At 43.4% G+C, this 13,600-nt stretch overlaps 1 protein-coding gene across 1 annotated transcript in view; it reads left to right on the top strand.

Annotated features, from left to right (window-relative positions):
- Positions 1-13,399, top strand: part of abca2 (ATP-binding cassette, sub-family A (ABC1), member 2) — a 132,065-nt gene extending 118,666 nt beyond the window's left edge. The window contains exons 42-48 of the mRNA XM_063489427.1: positions 6,152-6,286; positions 6,996-7,099; positions 7,202-7,294; positions 9,638-9,740; positions 10,726-10,863; positions 10,947-11,156; positions 11,980-13,399. Of these exons, the coding sequence (XP_063345497.1) occupies positions 6,152-6,286; positions 6,996-7,099; positions 7,202-7,294; positions 9,638-9,740; positions 10,726-10,863; positions 10,947-11,156; positions 11,980-12,015 (819 nt within the window). The 3' untranslated portion in view covers positions 12,016-13,399. The remainder of the gene's footprint in view (positions 1-6,151; positions 6,287-6,995; positions 7,100-7,201; positions 7,295-9,637; positions 9,741-10,725; positions 10,864-10,946; positions 11,157-11,979) is intronic.
- Positions 13,400-13,600: the final 201 nt, after the last annotated feature.

Here is a 13,600-nt window from a genome sequence, read left to right as displayed (position 1 = left end):
AATGCATGCCTGTGCAAAATACAATGAGTCACAATGATGTGTGGTGCATCGGCTTTTACTAGCGCACCAAAGCCAGAGTTTCTTCCTAGCATGACTGGAGCTCCGTCCGTACAAACTGCAGAAACCATGTCCCATGAAAGATTGTTGTCTCTGAAGAAGTCATCCACAAGCTTCTTCACATCGGCTGCCTTAGTTGTTGTTGTAAGAGGCTTACAAAATAAAAAATCTTCTTTTATCATGTCATCTTTCACATAGTCCACAAAAACAGTAAGCTGGCTTAGATTAGCAACGTCTGTGCTCTCATCGAGCTGAAGGCTGAATTTTGCCGGGCTTGAAATCAGATCAGCGACTACTTGAGCCAAGATGTCTTTACTCATGTCTTCTATTCTGTCGCTGATGGTGTCATTTGAAAGAGGAATTTGGGATAATTTACCTTCGGCCGCTGTTCCGAGAATCAGATTTGCCATCTTTAACGCAGCTGGTTTCACGAGTGTTTCACCAATGGTGTGTGGCTTGCCCTGCTTTGCGATCAGGTAAGCAACTTCGTACGATGCTGTGAGGATCGGTTTGTTAACGGCTACAAATCCAAGAGCAGGCAGAGTGGGCCTTTCACCGAATCTGGCTCTCTTCACCTTGAACTCAGCAAGTGTTGTGTTCTTGTATTCCCCGTCTCCATGCAGCTTCAAGAAGTGTTCCTTTAGTTTTGCCGGTGCGAGACTACAGTTGCTCAACTTGGCGTTGCAAATCATGCAGATAGGACGCTCACTCCCATCACGTTCCGTGATACATGTGAATCCATACTGTACATATTCGTCCGACCACTTTCTTCTTTTGCCCGACATAGTTAGTATGGATTAAAATGTTAAAATAAATCACACGAAGTACTACCACTACATTCACCTGTTGACTACTGCGCGCGCTACATTCCCCGCAGCCCTGATTGGCCAAGCAGTGTAGCATGACAGTCTGCAGCCAGTGATGGCCAGAAGGGGGCGTGTCATCACAAATTTACACGATAATTCGGGTGTGTCTGGACCTCTGTGACCTCTGCGGTGGAGGCTCTGCCGAACCCCTGGGACCGGCTCACCGAACCCCTAGGGTTCGATCGAACCCAGGTTAAGAACCACTGGCCCAGTAGGACATTAGGGCTGTTTGATATAACGATATATATCGGATGACGATATAAAAACGTCTGTCGTTTGTTTCGTGGTGTCGTAAAATAAACTGTTTACAGCAATATTTTTTCATGGTTTTGATGGTCACTGTAGTATTAATTTCTTAAAGTTCTCTCTATCGCTTATATTTAATATAACCACACTACGGACGGACAAGCGCCTGTTTTTACGTGTTGTCGTTAGCAACAATGACGGTAAAACCATCGCATGGCTCCGCTGTCCGCTTGTTTGTTTTCCACGTAAACCTTTCACAATAAAGCTGAAGATCCTGTTGAGATTTTTCAAAATAAACTGAATCAGGTGAAAGAGTATGCAGAGAGTTTACGGATGAGAAGCAAAAAAGAGCCGTCAGGTGCTAAAAAAGAAACCTTAGACTCAAACTTTGAAAGAAAATGGTGGAAAGAAAACACTCGACTCCAGGTACACGACGCCCAGCTGGAAACACTTCACGCAAGTCGAGCTGCCCAAGATTCACAGAATTTACAGAAAATGTTACATTTTTGTGATTTATATCGTTGTCAGGATGATAAATGTCTTATATCGGGATATGAGATTTTGGTCATATCACACAGCCCTATAGGACATACCCTAAACCCTTTACTAAGGGGGCATCAAACCAGCTCATCTGGCTTATTTTGATGTGCAGGAGTAGCAGCTTTAGTGGAACCGTACCCACAGCTTGTGACCGTGGTTGAGGGTAGAAATGTAGATGAAACAGGTGATCACTGTTATCCTCTCCACTACAGTGTCCACATGACTGCCAACACCACACAGTCCCATCTGCATCTACTCTCCTCTACACTGGTACAACACCTGGAAATCTGGAAACAATTGGGGTAGCAAACCCTTCCCAACCTGGAGTGGGCAGTCTACCCTCTTCTTTTATAGAAATCTGGCTTTAAACTCTGCTGCACGCTTGAGGTCACCGCTTGATGTTGTCAGATTAACCACAACGTCATCTACAAAAAACAGAGATTATCTCATGACCACCAATATGGAAACCCCTCTGCCACTTTCCTGCGCCTTGAAATGCTGCCTGTAAAAGTTATGGCAAAGAGCAGCCCTGGTGGAGTCTGACTTCAGTGTCCCACAAACAGGATGAACACCACATTGAACACCACTCGCCTCTGTCAGTGCGCCCCAGGGCAGCTGTGGCTACAATGTAGCTTGCCATCACCAGTGTGTGAATGTGTGTGTGAATGGGTGGATGACTGGTTGTGTAAAGCGCTTTGGGGTCCTTAGGGACTAGAAAAGCGCTATACAAATACAGGCCATTTACCATTTACATTGGGTCCTCCTAGTTCCAAGATTTGACTAACTGGTAGTCTCTTCTTTCCAGCACACTAGCATAGATATTACTGGGAAGGTTGAGAAATAAGTTCCCTCTGAAAGCTCAACCTCTGGTACAGTTTTTTTGAAAAGGGAACCACCAGAGCAGAATGGTTCACTTGGACTTGATGCCTCCAACCTCCCTCGAAATGCTGTCAGATCTCTGCTGATGGTCTGAATGGAAGCTCTCATACACCAGGGCCACTGTCATACTCTCCCAGCTTACCCACACTATGCCACACCATGCTTTTGGGATCACCATGCCATGTTCAGCATTCTCTCCTGCCCCTGATTCACAACCAGGTGGTACAGCAGGGGCTAGGCATTGGCATTGAGCCCTGGCACCACCTGTCACCTCTCGGCCACCACCCAGTCACAACTAGTCGCGGGGAGATGTGGCGGCCCCACTTTAGAAATCCAATATATTAAGCCTGAAGGGTTCTAATGTTATATTTATACTTTTCATGCTTTTTAAAGTTCTGTTCAGTTAAAGTTCTGTAAACTCGCGTTTGATTAACATTTGTTTTGTTTTGTTTTAAATGCCCTGGTATTTTTTTTGTGAAGCACTCTGTGATGTTTGTCTTGAAAGGTGCTATACAAATAACATTTTACTTCCATCAGGCATCACTTTGAGCAAGATAAGTGAGGCGTGCAACAGCAACAACTTAGCTGATATTATGCTTCCCATTTCCATTGAGATTAATAAACAGGTTCTTTTGATGTTACAGAACATTTTGCTTCTTTTGTTTGTACTTGAGCAGAGACAGAAATCAGAGCTAGTTACATACCTGCTGTCTGGTTGTGTATCATTGTACAACTTAAGGTTGAAATTAAGGTTTGTACTAATCCAGTTCTCTTTCACATATGTTACATATATGTTACATATTACATTACATGTACAGCGTATGACCCTCCTTTTAGAAAGGCCAGTAGATACTTGTTTAAGACCCTCTGGGTTGCCCAGCTACATCTTTCAGCTTATCCGTAAAACAGGTGTAAAATCACTGATTGGTTGATCTCCACCTAGCAGTCAACTGCCCCATGTGTTCAGTCTCTGTCATTACAAATGTGGGTGACAGCATTTAGTCCTTCCAAGATTGCTGTTTGTTTCCTGTGTTGACTCTGGCTGTGATACCATACCAGTGTATTGCTCGCGTGCTGTGTGGGAGCTGACTGTGGTGTAGACGTTGGTGGGCCAGGTGAGTCAGAGTTTCTCTCTAGCTTATAAAGAGAGCCCGGTGGGTTGCTCATGGAGTCACGCGTTTGCAGCCTTAGAGTCTTCTGTAACCTGTGGTCCTTCCTGGCGTATTGCTCGTGGGTTATGAGTTTACATGCTGGGTGGGACCTTGATTTGGTTCAGTAATCTGTTGGTCAGTGAGGGTTCCTCTCCAGCCTGCAAAAAGAGCCCAGTGTGTAACACGGGGAGTCACAAGTTTGCTCAGCACCTCCTAAAATTTAATATAGGTTGGCTGTGGCCCCTTACCAGCGTATTGCTCATAGGTTGCACGCTAACACACTCAGTGTGGTGCTGGAGTTCTGGATTTGGACCCAGATATATTCTTTTGTATGTTTGAGAAGCTTGTAGATTCACGTGGTTGGTCGGATGGTGAACAGACTTTGTTTCTACAGAGTCTCAACATCTCTTTGTGCTCTTTGTGTTTAAATGTTAATGTGTGGTGATACAGGTATGTTTGGTAAAGCCTTACCTTCAGCACCAAGACTCCTCTTTCACAAGACTGCAGCCTCTACCTCATCTTAGGTGGTGCTTGAGAGGAAGGAGGAGTATTGGAAGATAGGATGCTGCAACATCATCTTAAAAAAATTGGTGGGAAGCTCTGGGCAACTTGTGCATTTGGACGAAGATAAACCCGAACAACTGATTGACATCAGACAGTTACATACACTGAAAACGCTGCATCCAGATGAACAGAATAAACTTTGTGGGAACATTATAGAGTCTTATCTGTCTCTGTTCTCAGGTACACCATCTTGTGGTCATTTAGTGGAGCATGATATTGATGATGCTCAGCCTATTAAGCAGCATTTTTACCGGTCATCTCCTGATAAGCGACAGATATTAGAATCTGAGGTAAATGGTAGAAAATGGTGTTGCCTTCTTCCTCTGCTTGTTCATCTCTGTGTTTGCTGATGTAGAAGTCAGATTTCAAATTTAGGTCTTGCACTGACTTTTGCTAAATGAATGGCGTTATACAGCCAGGTGCATATCCTCTTCCCAGAATGAAAGATTGTATTGACCAGGTAGCTACGACAAACTTTGTGAGCAAGTTTGACCTTTTGAAAGGGTATCGACAGGTTCCTCTATCTCAGAGAGCCAAATACATTTGTTCTGTCATCACTCCTTCAGGTCTGTATTTATATGCTGTCATGCCATTTGGTCTTTGAAATGCAGCAGCTACTTTTCAAACATTAATGAATACAGTTGTGTCAGGATTATAAAGCATTGCAGTTTATTTAGACGACGTAGGTGTTTACAGTGAAACCTGGGAGGAGCATGTAGAGCAAATGAAGACACTTGAACTGGTTTGACCATCAGTCTAGCTAAATGTAAATCTGCTAGAGCCACTATTACATATTGTTTTTAGTTTTTGTTTTCTGCCCATGGAGAAAACAAAAACCAAAAACATGAAGGCTCAATAAGCTGAACTATAATAACAGACACCAGCCAGGATCCAATCCCTGACATGAAGGGGAAATAACTCTTTCCTCCACTAGGTTGAACCCCAATTCTCTACTGAATCAGGGGTATTCAGAGACCCTCGACCTCAGGTTCTTGTCCTGCCAAAGAGGTGATGTTAAATGGTCATGTTTGCTAACTGGCCAGCCTACCGTCAGAGCCTCAGCTCCTGACAGCCACCGAATTCACAAAGCCCCCCTCCAACCCCTCCTGTAGTCGTGTGTCTGCAGGAGGCGAGGTCCATCTAAACTGATAAAACTTAATTGCAGCTTTTTTGTGATGACTGAGTGTTCCCTTAATTTTTCGAGCAGGTGAAACCTGAGTTGACTCACTGAGCTAAAAATGACTTCACATTGTGACGGCAGTTGTTGGACTTTGTGCAGTAAGATAATGAAAAGAATATCCTGTGCATGATAAACTTGCTCTCTCTGTGTTACTGACGTGGAGAGACATTTAGAATGTGAAGCGAGTTTTATCACAGTATTTTGTGAAGTAATTACAAAGAAAAAGAGCTAAAGTTTTGTCTTATGCAGTAATCTTCTTCCTCTGACCTTTATTCCCCAATAACCTTTAAAACTGCTATTTTATGCAACAGTTAGTTATTCTAATTGTGTTATTTTTTTTTTATCAGACTCCACAGGACTTTTTGGTGTCTTGTAATTATCCACTTAACACAGCCAGCAAAACATGGTGACATGTTAACCTACAAGAATTTTTGCTGATTCCGCAGTTATTTAGTAAAAGACCAATACTTACAGTCAAGAGTCAGACCCAAAATGTTGGACATTGCCTCAACATGTAGGACAGAGAAATACAAACTGAGGATCAAATATTGGAACAATTCAGCAAATGTTATGCAGTTCCATATTAAGGGGGGATATCCTACCGTTGTCTCCTTCATCGCCTGAACAGCAGAATTTCAACAGCTCACATTACTCTTTACCCCCTGTAGGTGGTGCAGTGGGCATTGGAAAAGCTGGAGCTGTCCAAGTATGCAGACAAACCAGCTGGCACTTACAGTGGAGGAAACAAACGCAAGCTCTCCACTGCCATTGCTCTCATCGGGTACCCATCACTCATCTTCCTGGTAAGAAGAATAGATGCTGTCTGTGCTCGGGTTCAGAGGGTCAAGCCGCCAGTTTCTTCACATTCTGTTTGAAGCTTTAGTTCATTTTTGGAAGCATGTTTAACATTGAAATGGAGCCGTTAAAAGTACCTTTGACACAGTTTGTGATAGAAGTGCTTAAAAGCATAAAATGAAGGACTATGTGAATGTGTGACTATGGGGCTTTTAGTAAAGTTTCTAATCAGTAATCTGAGTGATCATTTATAAATATTTTTATAAAAACTTGATAGTATTGTATACATGTATACAAAGTATTATAAAAGTAGTGATAGTATTATATAAGTTAGTTACTCTGCGAGTTCTACTCGTACCTTGGATTATATTTTAATGTCCGTGTGCAACACAGTAATCTTTTGATATAAACATCATAATATATGATCATTTTTAATGATTAACTGTAACATGGATACAGACAATATGCAACCAGTTTTACTTAAAGACTGCAGTGAGTGTCCCTGAACCGCCTGTGGAGACAGCATCAACCCAACATTTTCTTCATCCAGTTAGTCAAATAGTAAAAAATTCCAGATTAAAAAACCAAACAAACGTCAGAGTTGTCCAACATTTCTACATTACACATGCCAGCCTATCAACGTCCCAGGCAGTAAGGTTCAGAATCCATCCAGAGTCTATCGCTGTTTTAAACATTGTTGTGTTTGCTTGTGTTTAGGATGAGCCCACCACTGGGATGGACCCAAAGGCCCGCAGGTTCCTCTGGAATTTAATCCTGGACATAATCAAGACCGGACGTTCTGTAGTGCTGACGTCACACAGGTTATAAAGCTTAGTAATGACATGCATGTTCCTCTGGAAAACCTCCTGTTATACCATCTGTGTTACAAATGTTTCACCAAAGTGTTTTCACTACATCTGCAGCATGGAGGAGTGTGAGGCCTTGTGTACCAGACTGGGCATTATGGTGAATGGCAGGTTTAAATGCCTGGGGAGCATCCAGCACCTAAAGAACAGGTCAGGACCTTCTGTAATCATAGTTAATCACTGTAATAGAGTCCAGGTTTCTGAAGACACGGTTACTCAGGACCTGCAGCTCTGAGATTTGGCATATCCAGAGGTTTGATGTGTGACATCTCGAGGGTGCAGCGACACATCCAAGAGTCGTTAAAGATTCAGCTCTGCAGGAGAAACCAGTGGACACCTGAACAGCTGGATTTAGAGCAAACTCGGAGTCATGAATTTGTCCCACTGTTTATGTCTGGTTTCAATGTGAGAGTCTCTTTTTTTAAGGTGCAGTTTACTCTTTCCACAACACTGCTCCGAGGATGTGTTCATTTGTAGGCAAAATTCCAGGTTTGGGACACTGTCTGCAAGAATGAGGAGACAAACTGGGTTTCATGACTTCCAGGAGGACAAATCATGGATCAGATAGGGGCCACTGATGTTACTTTCTTAAAGAGAATAATCCTACTTACCTGGAGTCGTGTCAACAAAGACACTTTGGTTGATCTTCTTGGGGGATGGACCCATCACATACATCCCTTTGGACCATCGTTTGTTGGTGTTTGCCTGCTGGTTTCTGGTTTTGAAGTTTGTACAATAGAACACATTACAGTTTTGCACATTCTCCTGAACATCCCAGCTCGGTTTTAGCCAGCAGACCATTTCTGCAATCGTCAGTAGGTTTGGTGTCTTCCCAGATGTCCAGGGGAAGGATTGTGGCTGGCTCATGGTCTGTAGGGAAGCTTGAGAACACGATAGATAAGGCCCTGTTTTGATGACATGGTGGGATTGATGTTATATCTCCTGTATCAGAGCCTTCCACCTCTATCGTAAGCTTCTGTGAGGGGCCCTGTAGAGCACAGATGATGGTGGCACATTCTGACGTGGAGACACAAGGAGTGTCTGCTGAAAGAAAGCAGTACTCTGGTCATCCACCCCACCACGCCCCCCACTCCTGAAGAGAAGTGTCTTATCTTATCATCATCAAACCAATACTTTCCTTCTGAAACATCCAGCTGACTACCAATGAATAATATGAAATCCAAACTCAGTAGAGCAGGAAATGCCGTTGTCTTTGAAACAAGCACCACCACAGGCACATGCCAGCTTTTACTCTAAAGAGTCATTTCTGTCTCCATCCAGCCCAGCAGCTAGCTCGGTTGTCTGTTAGACAAGTACAAGGTGAGAGCAAGTACATGAGGTGAGTTTGTCAGCTGGGGAGTATATGTCGAACCAGCATCCACAACAGCATTTCCAGTCTAATGTTTCACAGTTATGGAGACTTTCAACTGCCACAAGAGGGCAGTAATTTCTCCTGGGCTGTGGAACAGCTGATCTTGGACAGTAGAATGAGATGTAACACTGGATGTGAGGGAGGAGTATTTTCACCTGATGTTTGTGGTGGTTTGGGATGAGGTGGAGTAAATCTGAGGTGAGACACTGTTCTCCTGGTGATCTCATCTTTTTCCAGCTGTTTTTACAACCTGACCGTGCTCATCCACAGCTCTGACTTATCATTTTAAAATCAGCTTGAGTACTGTCAGGTCATTAATATCAGGTTTCTACCTTTGGTATAATGAACAGTACATATAAGCTTTCCTCCTCATCCTGCACTCTTGCCCTGTCTCCACTAGTTCATCCTCAGTCCATGGAAAAACAGGCAGTCCTTAAAATCAGACGAGCTTTATGTGGCAGCTGCACCAGATCCTGCAGTCTGCTGCAGTTCTGTCCAGGACATTGCACACAGCTGCCATCATTTCTTTAGCTATCAGAGGATGCAAGGACAGAAAATCTTTACATTTGTCCAGATTTAGAAGCAGCTCTGCTTCATCATCCATACTCCCATAGAAACTGAAGCTTATTTGGGTATTTTCCAGGGGATCCCACAGGCAACTGCAAAAGACCACCCTTAACCTCAGGTCTCATAGTTGACTACAAATGTGCCAGCTGTCAAAGGGTGAGAGCCAGGGTGCACCCCAGACAGGTCGCCAGTCTGTCTGACAGACAACCATTCACACCCATGAATGAGCAATTTGGGATTCCCCATTAAGCTGTGTGGAGGAAGCCAGAGTACCCAGAGAGAACCCAGCAAACACTGGGAGAACATGCAGAGTTCTTTCTGTGAGGCAACAGTGCTAATCACCACGGCACAGTGCTGCCCACATTCATGAGGTTAAAAAAGACAAAGGTATATTAAAAAAATCCTAATTAGAAAAAAGTTTACAATTGTGGCTCGCTCAGTACTCATATAACATATGCTGGGGCGCTTTTTTTAATGGGCAGAGTTGGAGAACTTTATGATCGTGCCATTATGTCCTGACTTGGCACAGTCATGTTTCTCTTAACGTGTTATAGGTTTGGAGATGGCTACATGATCACGGTGAGGACAAAGAGCAGCTCCAGCGTCAAAGAGGTGGTTCGATTTTTCAACAGAAACTTCCCCGAGGCTCTGCTGAAGGTACATCACAGCAACTCTCCAGTGTACTCGTCATTTTACCCACAGAGCACCAACCTGACAGACGTAGCACCAGACTAAACCTCACCAACAGTTCAGTTGTGTTTTCATGATATAGTGTAAATTCACACCAACAGCTGCTTTATATTGTAGATCTAAAGATCCTCATCAAAGAGATAATATTACCACTCTTTAATAAATATAATAAAGAGCAAATATTACCTGAATAGTGTGGTTATATACCGAAACTGGTGGTAGATCTGTAGCATCGGCATAGAATCGATTCAAGAATGTAAAGTTTTGTGTGGTTTAATTAGAAGATCCGTATTGTTTCATTAAGCTACTTTGCCTGTGCTATATCGCTGTAATAAAATCTCTGCATATAAAGTCTGACGATGTGGACATTCACTAAAGTACTTACCTGTCCATTCAACAAGTGCAAGGAGCCTCCTACAACTGGTACAGCTGTTGACCGTCCCTAACTTTAGGTTCTAGTGGGGTGCATCTTTGGCTGGCTGTAGCTCAGGATGTAGATGATCAGAAGGTTGGTGGTTCAGTCCCTGGCTGCCCCAGTCTGCATGCCTTCAGCAAGATACTAACCCTGAGTTGCTCGCCGATGCATCCATCCGAGCATGAATGTGTGTGAATGTTAGATAGTAAGCACTTAAAGCATAGAAGAAAGTGCTTGTGTGGATGTGGCATGTTGTATAGAGCGCTGTGAGTACTCTGTGAGAGAAGAAAAGCTTTATATAAGAATCAGTCCATGTACCATTCAGCTGAAACAGGGTAGGCATCCGATCGTAGGCAGTTAAAGCTAGGCCAGTATCCTCAACACCAGCTTGAGTTAGCTACTAATTGCTAACCTAAAAGGTAATACCCACAGGATCAAGAGCTGGTCCATATCCCTATAATTGGAGTCAATGTTCACAGTCACAATACCACAGCTGAAAAATGTGGTAAACTGTAAACCATGTTATCATATTTGCAGGAGCGTCACCACACCAAGGTGCAGTACCAGCTGAAGTCTGAGCGCATGTCCCTGGCTCAGGTCTTTAGTAAGATGGAGCAGGTGGTGGAGGTGCTGGGTATTGAGGACTACTCTGTCAGTCAGACTACTCTGGATAATGTGAGTGACTCAGTTTCATCCAAGACTTCAAAAAGGAATATCTTAAATAAAAAATTAAGTACAGGATCTCTTTTTCCATCCAGGTGTTTGTTAACTTTGCCAAGAAACAAAGCGATAACCTTGAGCAGCAGGATGTGTCGCCCCTGGGCAGTGGAAAGTCCCCCCTGCAGCGCATCTTCAGCCTTCTAAAGTCTCGAACGGCCAACACAGAACTCAACGCTCTGATCAGTGAGGCGCCAGAAGAGCTGGAGAGCGATGATGATGAAGGTCTCATTAGCTTCGAAGAGGAACGGGTGAGCAGATCCTGCCTAGAGTTTTCTGTTTCTCTGTTCATTGAAGTTCAGAGGGAGGGGTGCACAGGTGAAGGTGCAGCAGTCCCCACATCTTTGAAACAGTCTGGAAGGTCAGTAACACGAGACAAACAGAGATATAGTGTGTGGAAGAGATATCACCCAGAACTTGGGCTAGGAAATACTTTAATGTTACCACGAGATGTTGTAGCGTCAGTGTAGCTTGCAGTTGCCCTCTAGCATGAGAAGACGAGGAAATCAGCAAGCAATGGAAACACTGCTACTACTGTAGAAGGACAGGTACTCAGTGACCCTCATCACCACAGCACAAACCTCAGGAGACAACAGGAGTGAAGAGTTAACACTGGAGTAGCTTTCCACCAGCAGACAGAGTAAACAAATGTGCTTAACCAGCATGGTTTCCTCTACACGTGTAAAAGCTAATGATTTAAATACATTCAGCCTGTTTTCAATGCAGCAATGTCCTCTAAAGGAGCGAACCATCTAACACTGACAGTGTTACATAAATCTAAGTGTTCACACAGGATCTCAGCCCATCTATCATCAGGTAACAGAACAGGATTGCACCCTAAACAGGTTGTTAGTCTGTCAGACTTCAGACTGTGGAACAACACCGAGCAGGTAGTATGTGCAGACTCTGCAGATGAGCTGGAGGTCTGAACAAAGAACATTCTCCCACTGTTCTCAAACAAACACTGGACTTTCTTATGCACGCTCCCATCATTGTGAGCTGACAAAGACATCACTGCTATGTGTTAGCACGTGTAGTGATATTCTGATGTGTATATTTGTGTGTGTTTGGCAGGTGCAGCTCTCTTTCAATACAGACACCCTCTGTTAAAATGAGCTACTTTAACATCAGAGAGCAGAGGGGAGGGCAGAGGGGGGACCCCTGATCCCATTGGTCTGAGCTATGCGTTCCTGAGGGTATGGCACCGCGACCCTGAAGAGGACCAAAACTCTCTGAACACAGCACCTGAGGTTCAGTATTTCAGGCTTCAGATGGACTCTGCACTAGGACGGCAACATTATACTTTGAGTGTGTGAATTTGAACCCTTTATGAAATGTTAAAAACCAAGTCTTTGATTCCACTGGTGTCTCTGAACTGACTGGAATCACCCCCTTAACCACAAAGGGTCCTTGTTACTCTGTAGACCTGCCTTGAGAGCATGCTGTGATGATGATAATACACCTTGTTTTTCCTTTTTTTCTGTGGTAAGATTTATTTTGAAGGTCAAGGCAGCTGCAAACTGCTGGGCTTTTTTTTGGTTTGTTTTTTTAAATCTTTTTTTTTGGGGGGGGGGTTGTGCACCCTGTAAGGGGGCATGAGTGGACCTGTGGGGGAGCAGGAGGCCTTGCCTTCTTTGATGTTACCAGGTGAATGTACACGGGTGTTGTCATGGTGATGCCTCCTCCTCTCGGTTTGTTCTGACACTGTACACGTGGTCGCTTTCTTTTCTGTTTTACATATTAGTATTTTTATTTATTATTATTATTTTTATGAATATTATTATAACATGTTATTATGTTGTGCATTCTGGTGAGAAGATCCTCTGTAAATGGGGCACCGTGTATAATAAGAACAATAACTCCACCTGCAGTGAACATGAGCAGCATTGTAACAGTCTGAACGGTGAATTTGAATTCCTGACGACAACTGCACTCCTATCACTGTGACACTAAAAGGGACCTTCAGATCACATTTGCAGTAATATGTGGGTACGCTCCATGTTTTATGATTTGCAGATGAACTTGTAATTTTTTTATGGCTTCTGGAATCAACACATTACAAAAATATGGCTCTCTCACTGACCGTGTGTTGATATGTGCTTTGAACTGATCTCTCATGTTTCGTGATAACTGAGTTGTCCTGTCATCAACAACTCCTGTGTTGCTTCTTCTTTCACAGCTAGCTGCAGTCCTGGTTTGGTTATTACTCTGGTACTGGTGGGCTTTTTTTCCCTGTTGCAGATGTTATCATTAAAAAAGAATAACTGTCATCCTTTCATGTCTGAGATTGTGAGCTTGACGGGTAAAAGCAAGTCTGTCATGGACTTTAACAACTGTATGTCACCTACAGCCACTGGAGTTTTGAGCATTCATAGTTTAAAATAAATCTAAACTGTATGTTTTGGGATGTAAACATCAGATTCATATGTGAACTTAACCTTTAATAACGCCATTGAAGCTTATGTCTGATTAAACGACTGTTTCTGAACTGTAACTTACACTGAACAGATGCTCTTCTTATGCTTTGTGTTTGTTGCAACAGTGAGCTTCGTCTCACACATCTGCAGTTCTGCTGCTGTGAACCTTACCCGTGTGCACTCTCACTCTGATTATAAAAACGAGTCACGTGCCCAATGTAGTCAAATATTTTGAGCTTCTTCAAGACACAAGCCGTCTTTTCTTGGACTTTTCTAAA

The sequence above is a fragment of the Pelmatolapia mariae genome, linkage group LG12, assembly GCF_036321145.2.
Source record: "Pelmatolapia mariae isolate MD_Pm_ZW linkage group LG12, Pm_UMD_F_2, whole genome shotgun sequence".
Lineage (NCBI taxonomy): Eukaryota > Metazoa > Chordata > Actinopteri > Cichliformes > Cichlidae > Pelmatolapia > Pelmatolapia mariae.
The sequence above is the reverse complement of the archived record's forward strand: the minus strand, read 5'-3'. Positions and strand labels throughout refer to the sequence as shown.